This window comes from Ceratotherium simum, chromosome 4, assembly GCF_057802395.1.
Source record: "Ceratotherium simum simum isolate JZ-2026a chromosome 4, ASM5780239v1, whole genome shotgun sequence".
NCBI classification, from domain to species: Eukaryota; Metazoa; Chordata; class Mammalia; order Perissodactyla; family Rhinocerotidae; genus Ceratotherium; species Ceratotherium simum.
Genome location: NC_141903.1, coordinates 80340175 through 80359066, shown reverse-complemented (window position 1 = coordinate 80359066; position 18892 = coordinate 80340175). Strand labels below are relative to the sequence as shown.

The 18892-nt window shown below is 34.2% G+C and overlaps 1 protein-coding gene across 1 annotated transcript in view; it reads left to right on the top strand.

Moving 5' to 3' along the window:
• RASA1 (RAS p21 protein activator 1) overlaps window positions 1-16588 on the top strand; it is a 97804-nt gene extending 81216 nt beyond the window's left edge. The window contains exons 16-25 of the mRNA XM_004420386.3: window positions 1170-1342; window positions 1675-1834; window positions 3185-3327; window positions 5101-5216; window positions 5894-5980; window positions 8615-8682; window positions 10245-10333; window positions 11717-11794; window positions 14120-14254; window positions 15474-16588. Coding sequence (XP_004420443.1) covers window positions 1170-1342; window positions 1675-1834; window positions 3185-3327; window positions 5101-5216; window positions 5894-5980; window positions 8615-8682; window positions 10245-10333; window positions 11717-11794; window positions 14120-14254; window positions 15474-15557 — 1133 coding nt within the window. The 3' untranslated portion in view covers window positions 15558-16588. The remainder of the gene's footprint in view (window positions 1-1169; window positions 1343-1674; window positions 1835-3184; window positions 3328-5100; window positions 5217-5893; window positions 5981-8614; window positions 8683-10244; window positions 10334-11716; window positions 11795-14119; window positions 14255-15473) is intronic.
• The last annotated feature ends 2304 nt before the right edge of the window (window positions 16589-18892 follow it).

Genomic DNA, 18892 nt, shown 5'->3' with positions numbered 1-18892 from the left:
AAAAAAAGACCAGAATTGCTAAACTGCATATACTGTAAACTGAAGCCTTTAAGATTAGATTACATAGCTATTCACCCTGCCCTCCCCAGTGAATAGGAAGAAGAAAACACTAGCAGTGGTCATCTTTCTGTGGTGCTTCCCCTTTACCGCCTTTCTACTTTTTAGGTTTTTCCTACTTTCCTATACTTTGCATGTAAGTGAAAAAAAGCACTCAATTAAAAAAAATTTCTTTCAACTACAGTACACTGTTTATTCATTTCGGGTAGTCAGACCCTCCCAGTTCTTGTTCTTAGTGGCAGGCCTTTTCCCAGCCTGTTGCTGAAACAGGTGGCGGTGGGATTTAGCAAAAATTGTATCAGAGTGAATTAGGTTAATACCTTCTTAAAAGTCAGGCTCAGGGAAAGATACAATATGTACTAATAGATCAAAGCCTGAATTTTTCTCTACAATACGTTTATTCTATAATTTCTGTACTATTTAAATGCTTAACATTTTGTAGTGGTTCCCCATTACTTTTAAGACAAAATCCAAACCCCCTAGTAATGACATAGAAGAGAGGCCCTGTCCTCATCCACCCCTCCACTCTTGCTCTCACTGTGTGATCTTTTGTATATCCTTCTCTGCAGCTATACCAGCTGTCTTATAGCTCCTAAATTATCCATGGAGTTGCAAAGCATCCACCATACTTTCTATTTGGACTGCTTTCTTTTTTTTCCCCTCTACCTTTCTACTTAGCTACACTTCCATACCCCATTACAAGTCAACTTAAGAGTTACCTGTTTGGAATGGATTTTTAACCTCTGAAGGCTGAATTAGATACTGTTTCTCTGTTCTCCACTAGCATTAACCACTCTTAACAGCACTTATCACACGGTATAATTGATTTCTTGCCTTCTTGGCTAGACTGTGACCTCTGTGCAAGTCAGAGACCGTGTCTTAATCATGTCTATGTCTCACACCCCTGTCTGTCACAGAGTCTGGCACATGGTAGGCATTCAGTAACTGAATGAAGCAAAGCATTAAGTATTAAATTTGTGATATCACTGAAAATGCCTTTAATAAAAAGCATTTAACACTATAGAGAAGACAGAATATCAGGAAAATTTACTTGTGACTAATTGTACTGTCATCTTTTTAGATAGTAATCATTTGATGTTTTTCTATCAAAGTATTTATGCGCTGCCAGTTGAGCCGGTTGCAGAAAGGGCATGCCACGGATGAATGGTTTTTGCTCAGCTCCCATATACCATTAAAAGGTATTGAACCAGGATCCCTGCGTGTCCGAGCACGATATTCTATGGAAAAAATCATGCCAGAAGAAGAGTACAGTGAATTTAAAGAGGTATTAAGTTATTTTCCAGTCTAATTATTTTTGATGGCATTAACAGAAATATTTAACATTTAATAAAAGATCCACTACATTAAATATAGTAATTTCATCACTTAGTGGCTCACTGACAGGCAGAGAAGGTTGAAAAACTTTGTGGTAGTATGATGTTGGTCTTAAGTGATTATAAATATGTAGGCTACAGACTCATTCTATTTTTAATAAATCTATTCAATAGAACATATTCCTAAATATAAGAACATATAAAAGAACATATTTCCTGTTAATCTCACTGAGAATGCTGAATCCTGTGTACTTTCAGTAATCTTTGTTGATGTCATTTTTAGCTTATGCTGCAAAAGGAGCTTCATGTAGTCTATGCTTTATCACATGTGTGTGGACAGGACCGAACACTACTGGCTAGCATCCTACTGAGGATTTTTCTTCATGAAAAGCTTGAATCATTGTTATTATGTACACTAAATGACAGAGAAATAAGCATGGAAGGTATAGTATGGATGTGTTAGTGTGATACTTTTAAAAACTGGGTTAATGATTAGATTTTATATATCAAGTATGTATGGACTCTATCTTAGAATATAATAAATAGTTACATCATTTTGCACAAGAAGTTACTCTGTTTTTCCTTCATTAAAAATTACAGTTGGAATATCAGTTTTGATTCTTACGTTGGCTAATACGTGGGGTTAGTATCTCTGATTCAAGTTTCTCTTGCGGCAAATTAGTAGTAGAAGCCGTAAGAAAGTGACTTCTGTGTGCAGAGCAATGGCTTATAGTGCTTGATTATTGTTTAGTTTGGTATAGTTAGCATGTTCTCTTGTTTATTTTTTACTTACTAATTCAGTGCATGAGAGCTGGGTGTCAGCTGCATCTTTTTTTTTTTTTTTAAAGATTTTATTTATTTTATTTTTTGCCCCTAAAGCCCCAGTAGATAGTTGTATGTCATAGCTGCACACCCTTCTAGTTGCTGTATGTGGGACTCGGCCTCAGGATGGACAGAGAAGTGGTGCCTCAATGCGCACCCGGGATCCGAACCCGGGCCGCCAGCATCGCAGCGCACACACTTAACCACCAAGCCACAGGGCCGGCCCGTCAGCTGCATCTTATTTCTAGCTTCTATAGTAGGTAGTTTCCAGGCAGTATAGCTGAGCACATATAGTGCTTTGTAATGACTTAGAATTATGTCAGAATAAACCAGGTCCAGCACTTTGACTTCATAACAGGCCTTGCTTCTAGGTTCCCCCAAATAAACCATAACATCTAGAACTATTTCTTCCTAATCATAGAAAATGTAAAAACATATAGATTTGTCAGGAAAGATAAAGTGGTGGTACATATTTTACACTGAAATTGTCTTTTCTGGTAATATTTGTATTTCTTAGGATTCTATTTAAAGTCATTAATAGGCATGTTTTAGGTTAATAAATTAATTTATACTGGGATTTTATGTTATATCTTATTTGGAAATTAACTCGGATTTTTCAAAGCATGGGCTCAGTGAACAGCGAAGCTGGATTCTGGTCCTAGTTTTGTCACTCACTGGCTCTTTGGTCTTAAATCATATAACCTTTCTAAGCTTTTGGTTTTTCATATGAACATGGCAGTGTTAATCTCTAATCCTGTTTATGATCTAATGAAGTAATAGATATAAAGTCTTTAAGTTAGGTCTATAGAAATATAGGATGTCATTATGATCAATACTTCAGTGCTGCATGCAAATAAGCATACTTAAATGGCTATAATTGTTGAGAAAAAAATGAGTTCACTTAATTTGCAATTTGGTTCACATTAGTACAATTCTTTACAAATAATCTTTTAATATAAATATTTATGTAGATGAAGCCACTACCCTATTTCGAGCCACAACACTTGCAAGCACCTTGATGGAGCAGTATATGAAAGCCACTGCCACACAATTTGTTCATCATGCTTTGAAAGACTGTATCTTAAAGATAATGGAAAGCAAGCAGTCTTGTGAGGTAAGAATTTAATGTTTTAAGTATTTCAGCAAAGAGCATATTTTAAGAGGTAATACTTTATAGCTAATTACATTTTAAGGAAAATATATTAGCTTTCTAAAATTATTCCTCAGAGCAGTTATACCTTTTGTAATACATTTAGAAAAATGTTATGCAAAACAGATTTTTTCAAAAAGATGTACTTTATATTGAGATTAAAAACCTCAAATTGTACCAGAAATTCGTGAAAGTACTTTATTTCTCCTACTGTACTAATGATAAAAAGTATGTGCTACTTTCAGAAGGTGTGCATAACATAAATTGTTAAGTTTTTGCTAGAGATTTCTGTTGTATAACCTAGTTAAGTTCTGTGTGGCATTTCGTAATAACTTCTAGGTTTGTCCTTGAAGGTTTTTTTTTGGGGGGGAGCAGCGATACAAGATATTCCCCTCAAAAGCAAATAAAAAACATCCTCTTAGGATTAATTATTAAGGCTTCAGTGTAAATTTCATAATAAGCCATTAAGATAAAGAATGGAATCTCACTTATATGGCTGTTCTCTCATTTTATTTTGAAGGTAGAGCAACTACAGGAAGAAAATAGTAAATATTTTTTAGATTTGATACAAAATTAATAAAATAAGGAATTGCTTTTGATAATCTACACTAGGAGCTGTTAAATGTTAATTCTGCCCTAAGTTGTCAGTTTTTACTCAAGGGAAGAAATCAGTGATTTAGTGGTGAAAACCTGAGGGAACGCCATAGTTGGCCTAACTGTAAAGGATACAGAAATGCAGCAAGTCTGCAGAGCGTCTCTGGATGTTGGATCCAGGCTAGTGAGCTTAGACTTAACATGGAGAAATCTACTCCACTGATTCTAGATCAGAACTCTCGGATTTTAAGGATTGCTGGAAAAGTTCTGAGAAAGGTTCATGATTCTGCTTAAGGCATTTGGTGTTTTATTAGGTATTAAATAAATCTTATCTCATTTAGAAAAGCTTCTCTATTTTAAATCAGTTTTTTTCCTCAAATAAATAGAATTAAGATAGATTTTATAATAATAGTATGGTGATGTTCCTTCACATTTAAATACTCCTAGTATATTTGTGAATACGTGGCCACTGAAACTGGATTTTTTGTCTTCTAGTTGAGAATACTATATTTAAAATAAAGTCTTGGGGCTGGCCCAGTGGCAGAGCAGTTAAGTTTGCGTGCTCTGCTTTGGTGGCCCGGGTTTCATGGGTTCGGATCCCGGGCGTGGACCTATGCACTGCTTATCAAGCCATGCTGTGGTGGCATCCCATATGCAAAGTGGAGGAAGATTGGCATAGATGTTAGCTTAGGGCTAATCTTCCTCAGCAAAGAGAGAGGAAGATTGGTACAGATGTTAGCTGAGGGCCAATCTTCCTCACAAAAACAAAAACAAAAATTTAAAGGAAAAAAATAAAGTCTAATCCAATTTTCTGTGCCTGTGCAAGTCTATGGTAAAGTGTGTTAAATAAATAGAAGAGAACTATAATACTGTATATTGATCCCAAAGCAACTGAAAATTGTTGAATAATCACTTCTGGCTCTTCAGTTGAGTAATTGGGATTAATGGTAACAAACCCATTAGAAGGAGTTCCATAGTAGCAAACTACTTAAAAATTCCCATTTATACTCACCCCCTCAAAAGACTAATGCAGATTGAAAAATGGAAAAATAGAGAACGTTGAAAACAACTGTTTGATTACCTTGATTCATTTGCATTTGTCATTGCCAAGATGCATTTATATTGATTTATTCCTTCTCTTAGTTAAGTCCATCAAAGTTAGAAAAAAATGAAGATGTGAACACTAATTTAGCACACCTATTGAACATACTTTCAGAGCTTGTGGAGAAAATATTCATGGCTTCAGAAATACTTCCACCGTAAGTGGTGAAATTTTAATTTGACAAGAAATTGTATATCTGCATTTTGAAAAATTTGTATTTCTAAAACATGTGTAAGCTTTTCCACTGTCCTGATGTTATACTCTGAAAAAGTTAATCTTTATAAGATGAATTGTGTTTAAGGAAAAAGAATGACTTAAAGAAACCAGAGTGAAATATTTACATTAAAATAAATCATGTTTTTATACAGGCCAGTATGTCCCCAGTAGTAACTTGGGGAATGAATAGAAGTTTATAGTCTCAGATTTGAGGAGATCATATAAGGCATGTTTCTATCCAATCTATACTTGAATATCTTGCTCAAAATATCCACCAGATAATTATTCAGTATCTGCTTAATGGCTTCCAGAGTTAGTGAACTCACTTATTCAGTTAGAAGAAGTTAAGTCAAAATCTGGCTCTAAGTAGTCTAAAAATGGTAAGATTCTTCCAGAGTAAATGTAAAGAACTGGCTAAATGAACTGATGATGAAAACTTTTTAAGTTTTCCTTATCCCTTGCTAAATGTCTCTCTCATTACTTTTAGCAAAGTACTTTTTTGGGGGAAAAGGCCAGTTGTGTTAAAATTCGTGCATTTGGTAAATTAAGCTTTCGGCAGCAACGAGATCAGTCTTTTCCCTTGCTTTCTGTATTGAGATGATTGTGTTATTTTGGCAGGACACTGAGATATATTTATGGGTGTTTACAGAAATCTGTTCAGCACAAGTGGCCTACAAATACCACCATGAGAACAAGAGTTGTTAGGTAAGGCTCATAATTCATTTGTTACATTGTTGTACACAACACATACTGATAGGGGATAAAAATTTGTGAAAGTTTGAAGACTAACAGTGTACAATTCAAGATCTTTTATTTTTATGTCAGAGCCCTGTTGAATATTTTCTGAGTTCAGATGGCTCGTAAACTTTAACTTACTATGTTTTTTTGGAAGGTACTATGCATTTTCTAAAAACCTGAACATACATTTATAGTCAGTTAACTATTGGGGACTATTGGGGAGTTTTTATCTTATAGAATGAGGTTAAAAGTTATATAACCAACAAAATCTGTAGGTAACTTCATATAGTACTCTTCATACACACACATACATGCATACACATACAGAGAGAAGAAGAGGGAGAGAGAGAGAAATTGATTTGGTGCTAAGAAGGAAGAGCAATAATTGAGCCATTTAGATATTAATTAATTGGTTTCTAACACAGTCTGTGCCTCTGGGCTAATCTCCAGCCAGAGCCTCTGGTTCTGAAGCTGTTTCAGTGTGCTCACTGTGCAATAATTAGGAGAAACTGCTTTGACAAGTCACAGAATTTTGTAGCTTATATAAGGGGACTTCATTATCATTACTTTAACTTATTTTTCCAATGAGGAAGCAGAATCTGTAGAGGTTACATTTGTTTGCTTAAGGTTGTATAGAAAGTTAGTGGCTAAGGTAGAACTAAAGGCAAACCTTCTAGGACCCAATCTAATATCCTTGCAGTTAATCTAATATCTACACTGTTGCAGGCTTTTGTTAACCACACCCCAACTCATTCAAGACGGTTGGAAATTTAGTGCAAAAGCATCAGAGAATATAGCAGTCTAATAATAATATAATTTATTCTGTAGGATATATACTGCCAGTCATGTTATATCCCATTAAAAAAAAATTAGGCAACCACCAAAGACACCAATATTATATAATTAGTTTTGAAAACATGTTAATCCTGCTCCCACAACCTAAATTTTGTAAAGAGGCTTCTACTCTTTTTACAGGTAAAATCTCTCTTTGTTAGTAATGATATGACATAAATATTTAAGAATTGTAGATTCTGTATTTCTTGGCTTTAGTAAAAGTGATTGAGAGGAATAGAAAAGAATTACAAGCATATAATGTTTCAGCACAGTTATGTGTGTAATGTAAATTAAAACTGTTCTATCAACTAGAAATTTCAAACAAGTATAACTGTTAAGCAAACAGCAGGAAATTCTGCTATCTGGATTATTTGATACTACAGAGTGTTTTAAGGGGCATTTATGACCAAGTTGATGATTTCTGTCCCTAGTGAGCTTTTAAATTTATGTGTTGGTACCTAGTATAGCTCTTAAATTTAAAATCACCTCTCAAAACTCAAAAGAAAGTAGATGTACCCACCGAATTTCTTTTATGGTCCAGTGTTGCCAGGTTATATTTCAGATTCAGAAACCTAAAGTATTTAAATGTTTTCAAGCAAGATTCTTCATAAATTAATTTAAAAGACTGAAATTTAAAGACTTAATAATTGTTGTATATTATAATTGCAATAAATGCTGTCTGAGAAATAACATACTCATTTTCTAGGAGTCCAAAAATTAGCAGACTGTCATGTTGGAAGGTAAATACTGAGAAGTTGGGTAATCCACTCTAACAGACAACAGAGACTGTGCGATTATTTTAATCTCTGGAAGGAATTTTATCAACTATTTTGGGAATAATACTTATCTTTACGAGGGGCAAGTAAGAGGTTAATTCTTAGTGTGGATTCCTCTTAAAAAAGGAATTAGAGAAGAATTATCTACATGATGACATTTATCATCTACCGGAAACTTAAGGAGGCAGACTAGGAATAGCTATAGAAGCTTGCAGTTTTACATTATACATTGTTCCCAGAGTCAGATTAGCAGGTAAATCGTATATGACAACGGTTGTTAAGCCAGGCGTTTTTATACTGATTTTTGTTTTTGGTATTATCCTTTTGTAATTTGAGAATTTTTTTTTTTTTTAACTTTAGAAAGCCTAATGTCTTAGTCTTTATTGCCATAAAAGCTTTTAGCATTCTGTTGTATACATTTTCATTTATCAAGAAGTCACTTTTTCCCTAGTACAGTGGGTTCTTATTTTTATATGACTCATCAACAAAATCAATATAATTAACTTGATTTATAACAGACTTTACTGGGCTGCTCTGTTTAAAGAAAGAAAGAGAAGTGAGAGAATGAAAGTTTTAGACCTTATAGGACTATGTATCTATAGAAAGGTTTATTTGTAGTCCTGTAGTATTTCAGAAATTCTTACTGTTCCTAAGGACACTACTTCCTCAAAGTAAGTATAAAATGCACTACTAGCTTAGAATAAATAAATAGATAAGACAGTAAATGCTACAGATACAACTTAAATCCTCCCAAAGTAAATCTAAAATTCCAACTTTGGGAAAAGTGAATAATATATTTCAGAGGCAAATAAATATGTTCTTGTAGTAAGATACTTTAGCTTATTATTTTCTTAAAGCCATGTTTGAGCTTCCCTACATTAGTTCAAAGTTCATGGTTCTACGAGTATTAAAAATTTTGTTTATATTTATTATTTTAATGTAACATATATATGTAGTAGTTTTCTAAAAAAAAAATTTCCCTCCCATTCAGTGGTTTTGTTTTTCTTCGACTTATCTGTCCTGCCATCCTGAATCCACGGATGTTTAATATCATCTCAGGTAATCAGCTTTTGATACATTTTGAAATTTAAAACATTAGAATGAAGTTTCATACTATTTAGTAAAGTTACTCATTTTTTCTTTTTTTTTATTATCCGATTCTAAGACTTGGCGTAAAACATTCCAAAACACCCTTTTTTTCTTCCTTCTTTTTGCTACTTTACCTTTTCTTTCCATTTTACTTCTTACCCTTTCTTTCCATCTAATATCTGACGCCTAAAATAGCATCATTAGACACACATCACTTTTTTTCCATTCCTACCTGTCTCTCAAACTCGTATTATGATGACTTTTTCTAGTCTGCAACTTGGCTTTTGCAAGTTGAGAAGAAGAGCTTTCTGTGTGCTTTAAGCCCATGCTACACCCTGTCACTACCCCTGCAAGTTGGATTTTAAGATCTAATTAAAATTATAGCTACACTTGCAGTAGTGCTCTGTGAATACTTATGAAGGAAGTGGCCCTGAGAGATTAGAGATTTCTTGTTGCCAGTTATATTATGTTAATTGGCCATTTTAAACCCCCATAAACCAGATTTGGTTTTGCTTTTTACCCATATATGTCCATTATGGAATGACTTGCAGATGTTGTAGGCTTTTTTCAAAGACAGGGTAAGAGTGATATTTGTGACCATGAACATAATAATGAGCCATTATTAACAGAAGGAACCTGAACCATTTTTTCTTACTTTGAAGCTCAAAGTTGTATAAAAAATTTTTTGGAATACTTAAGTTTTAACTTTATAGTCATCACATCTCTGTAATTATGTTCTGTTGCTACTAAAATGGTTAAATCTGTGGGTCTAGAGTTTAGAATTATTTTGGAGAGATTTATTTATCTGAATGTTGGCCTCTGAATCACTAGGCACTACTGTTTATAGTTTAGCAGCTTAAGATACAAAGTACAATCTAAAACCAGTCAGTCAGGTAGACTACCTACAGGTTTTTACTGTAAAATATAAGTTTCAGGGCTTATATTTAATAGCCACAAATACTTTACATTCTACTATCTATATTTTATCGGGAAATGTTTCCTGACTAATCTTTAAAATATTTTAAAAGTTTATTAAATTGTATGTTTTTCTCCTCAAAATAAAGCAGAGGTCCCAGACTTCATCTTTGTTATTGAGCTTTAAGTGAATTGTTTGTAGTCAGTGGAGGTTGGCAGCAGGGAATTGCTGAGATTGCCAATTGCTAACCTGAGTGGGTTGAAATTAGCTCTGTGAATTGTCCCGAAGTGTGTGTGGAGTGACAGTCTTCCTAGCAGTAAAGATAAAGCTTTGAGGTATTTTGAAATATTATCAACCCGTTGGGAATTGCTGAATCTTGTAGAACCCTTTTCACAAAACTAGAAGCACTGATGGGTATATTCAGTTTTCCCCCCCTTTAACTCAAGTTCTTTTGAATTATACAGGTCATACATTTTCCAAAAAGCATTATGAGTACTGAATAGAAGAATGTTAGTATTTTTAACAGTAAAGAAATATTAAAGTGCTAAATTTATAATGGTTTACCTGGAAGTATCTTTGGAGTTGGTGTCATTAGCTGTGCCCAATTCTCTTATAGATTCCCCATCTCCTATTGCTGCAAGAACACTGATATTAGTGGCTAAATCTGTGCAGAACTTAGCAAATCTTGTGGAATTTGGAGCTAAGGTAAAAACATTTTGATACTTTAAAATGTCACAATGAATGAAACATTGACATGATAAAACCATAAAATATAGCTTAAGTAAATTTTCAACAGTGGATATTTCATAAAGAGAATTTATATTTTTGTTGGTATGTTCACATTTTTAAAATGTTTTGTTTAGATTTTACATTTTAATAATGGAATTTTAAAAACCACTGTTTTAGCCGTTATGGAAAACTATTTTTTCAATTTCCAGTAAACTCAGATTCTACCACTTTTAAATATAAAAATCAATGAGCATATTTTTAAATGCACCCCAACCATTTTTTATTTACTTCACAATAAACTATTCACTGTAAATATTAAAACTCAGATAAATTTTTAAAACACCCATATGTGACCCCACTACCTAAGGATAATGACTCTTAATATTCTGTAAGTATCATACTGTGTCACCTGCTTTTGTCAATATGTAACAAACTTCTTGCCGTACCTGGAAACAGATAACTATTTTATTATTCTGAATGATTATTTAGTATGCCACCATGTAGATATTAAGTAGTCCTCTATTGGATATTTAGATGCTTCTAATTTGTCACTGTAAATAAATGTTGCTATAACAACTATCAAACTCATCCAGTTATTTTAACTTTGCAGTAAAAAAAAACTAAGACTTTTTGTTCCCTACAGTCTTGCCAAAACTCAATGAATTATTCTTTGTAATTTTTGCCAATCTGAAAGGCATAATGTTACTTTGTGTTTCATTATTTCATTACTTTTGGAGAGACTGAACAATTTTTCATATGTATTCCTTTGGAATTGACTATTTAGGTCTTTATGTCATCTTCTTATTCAGTTTCTTACTGATTTTAAGAGAGCTTCTGTTAATACCGACCCTTTACTGTATTATAATGTAGCATATTTTTAAATAGGCTTAAGATTTTAGTATGAAGGGCAGTTTATACATATGGCTTAGCTTTTGAATGTATGTGAGTCCTGAGGCAGGTTATGAGTAATATATTTTCCTACTGCAGTCCTTACCACACTGTATTTTAATTCCCTATATTCTCTGCGAGATTCTAACCTCTGGGTTGTCCTCAAGTTTGTCTTGGTGCTTGGCAAATAATAGTTTCTCAGTAATTATTTTTGAATGAATTACATATAAGCAATTTGTGTCTGCTAGACTATGTGTTCTAATTTGTTTTCCTCCAGAATTTGTTATTCTTTCATAAAAAATACTCCAGTTTCTCAGTATAGCTGTTTGTTTATATTAGGAAAATACTGTCACTGTATGATTAATTATTGATTTATAAGACCTCTTGCTACATGTATGATTTCTGTTATAGATCAGACAATAATGTTTGTTCTGGATGTATATAGTAAGCTTTTCATTTTTACATTTTTAGGAGCCCTATATGGAAGGTGTCAATCCATTCATCAAAAGTAACAAACATCGTATGATCATGTTTTTAGATGAACTTGGGGTATGTATATAATTTTTCAGGTACTTGCAGAACGGTAGTTAGTATAGCTGAGAGTTAATTCATTTAAGCAACGACTTTTAGAAAGATTTTCTATCCAGAATTAAGAAAAAAAAAGACAAAGCTGCATATTTTTGTCTACCTTCCTAAACAAATTATTTTGTTTGATTATAGTTATAACCATTTATTACACTAAAGAGTTGACACTATTTAGTGTAAAGCATACTCTGTTGCGGCTTTTGGGCTTCTGGTGTCATTTTTTAGTTTCTGTCTTGTCTTGGATGATCCTCTCAGCTATTCCATCTCACCACAATGACAGTCTTTTGCCACTTGAGCTACTTTTCCTTTGCTGCTACTGTATGGAATTTGAAACAAGCTGGATGACCTACAGTTCTGACCAGGTTAAAGGAGTAAATGGATTGGAGAATGAGTATTCTTGTTGCTTTTCCAACAATAACATACTTAATTCAGTGGGACTACCTATGCCTTATTTGGGCCTTTATAAATAAAATAAATTGTGATGATAAAATTAAAAATAGGGAATTTTTAAATAATTTCTAAGACCCTGGATTTCTTAGTAAAGTTGAATTGTCTTGATTGTTATAGATCTTCAGATATTGAATCAATTTAAAACTAAATAAATAAATTAGTAATTTGGTTCATAAATAGAGAAAGCAGAAAGGGAGCATGTGTATGTGAATTTAGCCATGTGTATGGTATTAGGAAATGCTAGGGTAGGAGAGTGAGGTGCCCATGTTCTGCCTTAACGCATTCAGATTCAGTTAAAAACACAAGTACACCACCACTGTGCAGTCAAACCAATCAGCACTGCCTGTGGGCCCCAAGTTTGCAACTTCAGGTATAAAAACTAGTGTGTAAGAAATTATGTATAGCATAGCTCTGTATTTATAATGAAACTGAGAAATAAAGGGGCAAATGCTAAATGTCCATCATGTTTCTATATGTGAACTCCTGCCAAGTTTTGAAGGTATTAATATTTCTAATTACCAAAAACTATAGTTGGTCAGTAATTGAAGAAACATTTTTACTCTAATAATGTTTAAGGATCTGTGTGAAAACTGTCCAGTATTTAAGGCTAGCTAGTTTTATCTCAAGTCATATTTCTGGATTTTTAGATTTATGGTTGGGACTCCATTTATTTTCCATAATCACAAGGATCTACAGTCCAGCTTTCCCTATCACTTTCCTCCTAGTTATACCACACAATCTAGACTTTCACACTGCTTAAGACTCCCGAAATTCAAATCCTCATCCAGTCTCCTCATACTCTTCTATTCCTTTACTAGTATAAATCAAATTTATCTTTAAAGACTCACCTCAAACATCTCCTTCAGGAAGGCTTTGCTGAGCCCTAAACCTGAATTAAATACCTTTTGTTCTGCTTCCTGAGTATCCTCTGCATATCTTTGCTATATAACTGTGTTGCTGTGATGTCTTCTCTACTAGATGGTAAGCTGTCTGAAGGCAAATACTGTAGTGTCTTTCATCTCTGTACTCCTTCATTCACTGAATGAATAAATGAATGAGGCAATTAATGAATTAAGAATGAATTACATTTCTTTATACCATAGAAAACCGAGTGTTTGCAGTTTTTAGGAATGTATAGCAAATATTGGCACCACTAGGGAGAGGAATGGATTTATTCAAAACTACTGGTAATCTGAGCACATGTTAATGCTCAAAATAACATCAGTATTTAGTGCTAATAAAGTACTATCAACTTATTATAGTGACTAAGTTACTTTATGAAACCTATCTGAAGATACCATAATGAACACTGATCATTTCCAGACATTAGCAAGTGTTTTGGGCATAGTCCACAGATAATTGTAGGCCTGACAGAGTCTCATCACACTTTTATAATGTAGCTCTTACTTATATATGCTGATATATGGACAAACTGTAGTAGCTTAATAATGAAAATCAGTCTGAAAGAGTGGAGGAATTTTAAGTTTAGGTGACACTGAATCCAGATGAGCAGTTAATGCTTACATTCTTTATTTGCCATATGTTCCAGATCAAGAAAAAACTCCTGATAAAGTTTAGGAAACCCATTTATTTAGAACAGCAATAATGCTGCACAGTATTCTGCCATGCTATGGAAGAAAATGGAACCTGGTTTTGATGTGAATGCTGAGGTCACAAAATTTATGTTTTATCAGGATTAGCACTGCATATTACATTTTAAGAGAAATTTAAGAGAATGTTATATGTTAAAAATTCTATCTACTGTAACCAATCAGGACCTTTTCAGAAGAGGCTATAAAGATTTGTATTTCTAAATGCAGTTTTATGATTCCCTTAAAGAATGTACCTGAACTTCCGGACACTACAGAACATTCTAGAACTGACTTGTCCCGTGATTTAGCAGCACTGCATGAGATCTGCGTGGCCCATTCAGATGAACTGCGAACGCTTAGTAACGAGCGTGGTGCACAGCAGGTAGGTTTCTGACAGCCTTCGTTAACAATGATGTTTCATTAGCACTTAAGCAGAATGTCAGCATAAGACTCTGAGAGGTAATAAATAACTGCACTATAGTCAGCATATTTATCAGTTACATTAAATTTTTAAGAATCTGAATTATAATCCAAAAAGTATGTAATTTTGATACTGCAAAATGTCAAATCTTGGTCTTGAGTCTAGATTAATGTTAACATTTGCTGAAAAACAGTGGTGTCCATAGACTAGTGACTTGTGAAAACAGCAAATGAGCCAGTAAGTCAATAGTGATGTGGCTTTTTCTGTTTCTCTGTCTCTCCCACACACACAGTGAGTGTATGGCCAAGTGATTTGCAAACTGTCAAACACAGGAGAATTATTTGGGAAGTTTGATACAAATATTTCAAGTTCCAGATCCAGATTCTGGAGCGTGGCCTTGGAAGCCGGCATTTCTAATAAGCTGCTCCTGAGCACTGTCACTATACTGGCCAGCCATTTGACAGGGACCTCCTAGAAGATATTAAAGCACTGAGTTTGGTGATTCTGAGTGTTTTTCAACCTGAGACTCTAAAATCAAGTTTAGATAATCGTCTGGCTCATTACGGTTTCGATCACTTTAGAAACTTAAGCAGAATATGTACAGTGGGCCTCCTTAATATGCTTATGGCATGTATAATGTCTTCTTGCTACACTGGGGCTGGGTTTATTATATTACTTGCTTTAAATATTAAATTAAAAATAGAATTCTTATTGGAGAATTTGGCCCAATTAAGACTTTAAAAGAAAAGGAGCTGTTTACAATTTTAGGCCCAAGGTAATCATTTCTTCCATGATTCTTTAAAGCATTCACTAGGCTGCAAGCTGATTGCTCTTTTATGATCTTATAGGGCCTAATATGTGTCATTTATAATGATAAATCTGTCTTCTGGCAAGATGTTCCATCCTAGAGATTGTTCTAGCATACGTAGGTATGAGAATGTCAAACAAATGAATTTCTACTCACTTCAGTGTACAAAAATTTTATTATGACCAAAGATATTCAGTCAAGGACTGAATAGAAACTTTCACAATTTTATGCTTTGAGTAGAATGGTAACGTTCTTTTATGAATTCCTTTGAGTTGACAGGGCTTTTTTCAAATGCACGTTCCCATCCCTGAAATTTCTGACTGAGCTTCCATTTATTTACTAATTATTTTCATATTATTTTTCCTTGTCTAGCATGTACTGAAAAAGCTTCTGGCTATAACAGAACTGCTTCAACAAAAACAAAACCAGTATACAAAAACCAATGATGTCAGGTAGCAGCCTCTGCCCAGGCGTTCTGCATGGGGATTTGACATGATCATTCACGTCAGTATGTCTCCTTCACTCTTGCCAAAAAATAGCACACCTTTCCACATTCCAGTGATGTGTGAGCTATGCAAACAAAACTCAAGATTCTGCTGGTGAATAACTGTGCCAGCAGCTTTGTAAGCTATCTGTGCAGGATATTTGCACTTTTTCCACATATGGAATCAATCTTTACCAACCTCTGAGCCTTGGTGTACAGATCACCTTTCACCTAACAAAATGGTATGACTGTATCTTGAACTTTGAAAATATATTTTCAATACATCCAATTGCCAAAGTTTTGCTGTCTTTTGGAAAAAGAACTATGAAATCAACTGACAAGAAAAAGCATTCTCTGTTGACAATTGAATACAACTGGACTGTAGACTGTTCTTTATTGTAACTTCTTCCTGATTAGGAATGTGACCGTTTGACTGTTCAATGACTTTATTTGTATTTACAGTTTCCAGAGTTTGCGATTATAATAGGAACAATCTTTGCTGTATACTTTTTAAAAATACTGTGCTATTTCTCTTGCTGGAACTGTTGAAAGAACATATATAGAATGGATCTATTGCTCATCAGCTTTATTTTTTAAACATACCACTTATTTTGTTGGAATTGTCAAAGACTGTATTTAGATCTCATAATGCTTTTTGTTAAATGTTTACAACAGTAAATAGTTTGAATTCAATAAATATTATTGGTCATTGTACTGATCAATGCATGTTACCCATTCAACCATTTTATAGATTACCGACTTCTTTATGTGTTAAAAAAAAATACCCTAGAATGCTTTGTTGAAAGTATTCATTAATTCCAAGTTGATTTTGCAAACCAGCCACTTAACAGCTATCCATCTTTGAATTTCTGACTACTTGTTGTATCTGCTGGATATTTAGTTTGACTGTATAGTTTTATTTGCTTCTGTATGTGTATTTTTGTGAAGTATTCACAAGGGTTAAGTTAAAATAAAACCAAGGGATATCTTGAATAATTGATTACTTCTGTCTGAATACACCTAAGCATTTCATTATTTTCTTCCTCCTTTAGGGGCAGTCCAAATTTAGAATCAGACAGAGCAAGGCCCAGGGAGAAGAAACTTCAGATCTTTTTTTTTTTTTTTGGCTAATTGTCTCTTTTGAAAGATTCCATTAATTCATTATGTATTTGTTAAGCAACAATTCCTTCCTTGCCATAAGTGTGGAGGGGAGAGAAGGCACACAAAAAATGTGGCAGAATATCCCTAGTACTCAAAGTGAGCAAGAGAGGAGCCAAGGGAGGTATTGAGAAAAGTATCTCCCACAGTAAAAAAAAAAAAATTCTAAAAGTCCGGATTCCAAGAGCAACACTTTATCCCTCTGATGTTTAAAATATAGGAAAAAACAAAGTGTTAACTAATCGAGGGTTTAAAAGATATCTGTATAGTATAATTTTAAGCTGTAAAAGGCTGTGATTTCTGTGAAGGCAGCTAGCTCTGATGTAGCTACAATCACAGTTGAACAGTGATAGTGAAACACTCAGAACACCCCGTGCTCCTTTTCCTTGATGTCAACTCAATTCCATTTCTTCCCTTCTTGTCTCTGTATCATACTCCTTTCCTCTTTTCCATCTCTCCTGCTTTTCAAGCTAGACTACCACAGTGTATCCCACTTGGTCTCGTTCCTTGGTGTTACACGATAGACCAGAAGGGATGTGGACTAGTGACACCTCCGAAAACATTTCAGTAATATGCAATAAGGTCCAAATTCTAGAACGACGCAGTTTAGTTCTCTCCCACTAATGACACCTCAGTCTTCAGCCATACTAACCTATTCGCCATTCCTCAACCTGAATGCTGCTCCCTCTTCTGCCTTTCATTTTTAAAAAAACACACAAACCTAAAGACACGCTACTTGTTAATTTTAATGACATGTTTGTCTCTTAAGCCGGAATAGGAAACCTGTCATTTACCTTTGTAGACCTTGTAGTAACTAGCTGGTCAATGGTGAAATAAAACTAAAACATGTTTTGATGGGGCTGGGTAAGAAAATTTCCAGAGATAAATATGGTCTTTGCTCTGATGCTGAAGTTTAGTGGCCTAAACAAGAAACAAGAGAAACGGTGAACAGCATGCGATTCTGTCTCGAGCCTGGCAGCACTGCTGCTTACCCTGGACTGCACTGGACCATCGTCAGCTTCAGCTTCTTCTACTCCGCTTCTCTAAAGCCGCACTCCGTGAATTTTATTCCTCTCATTCCACAGGAATTAAAGAGATTAAAAATAAACCAAGCAACTCAAACCTAAACTTTATATAAAGAATTATTACAGAGAATATGTATATAGTAAATATTGCCCTCGAATACTAAGATGCAAGTAAGGTGGTACCTACACTCTTCTGGAAAGCACAGCCTAGGATGCATTGACACTGAGGAGAGGTGTGTATCCATAAATAGACTCAGGGCAGTTGAGTTTCTCAGAATTCCTTCAACCCAGTTTGCCAGAAAAAATTTGACAGACATCTATTTCTATAGTTTGATTTCAACTTAGAAACTGCATAATAAGATCACAGTTAAATAACTGAACAAATGTTATAATAGCCAACGTTTATTAAACACTTAGTATATGCAGGCACTATTCTAATGACTCCTGTGAGGAGCAGGCATTATTTTCCCCATTTTCACCTTGGGAAACTGGCAGAGAGAGCTTTAGTAACTTGCCCAAAGTCACAAAGTAAAGTAGAGGCAGCCATGATTTATACCCAAGTAATCTGGTGCCATCATTTGTGCTTTTATATTTTTATATCTGGGTTCACTTAGGTAAACTAACAGGTTAATTATAAACCTGAATATACCACTTGCTACTACCTACTTACCTATAGCAACTTAAGATTTTTATCTAGACAACTACTCAAGACTGCATATTTGCTTTCTGATTATTTGATTTCTTTTTTAAAAAAGCCCCTTTGGAAATGTTTTAAGATAACTAATTGAGGAAAACAAATATTCATTACCTTGGGTGACTAGCTTTCAGTACCACATAACAAGTGAAGTACACTCTGTTTCAGTAGTAACATACAAAGAGCCAAGTCTATCAGGACGGGATTTGAGAAGCCATTTATAAAGATTTCCAGAGCGCAAAAACCATTCCTTAGCACGTTTAAATCTGACTACTGGGTTTTGTTTTTTGTGGTGCCTTTTTTCAAGAAGGATAGGTTTGCTTATCACTTTTTTTTAAACAATATAGGCAAATAAATTACACCTTTACTTTGACTATACAGAAAGACTAATTTATATTAGTCATGGTGGGGCAAGATTATCCAGACCAGG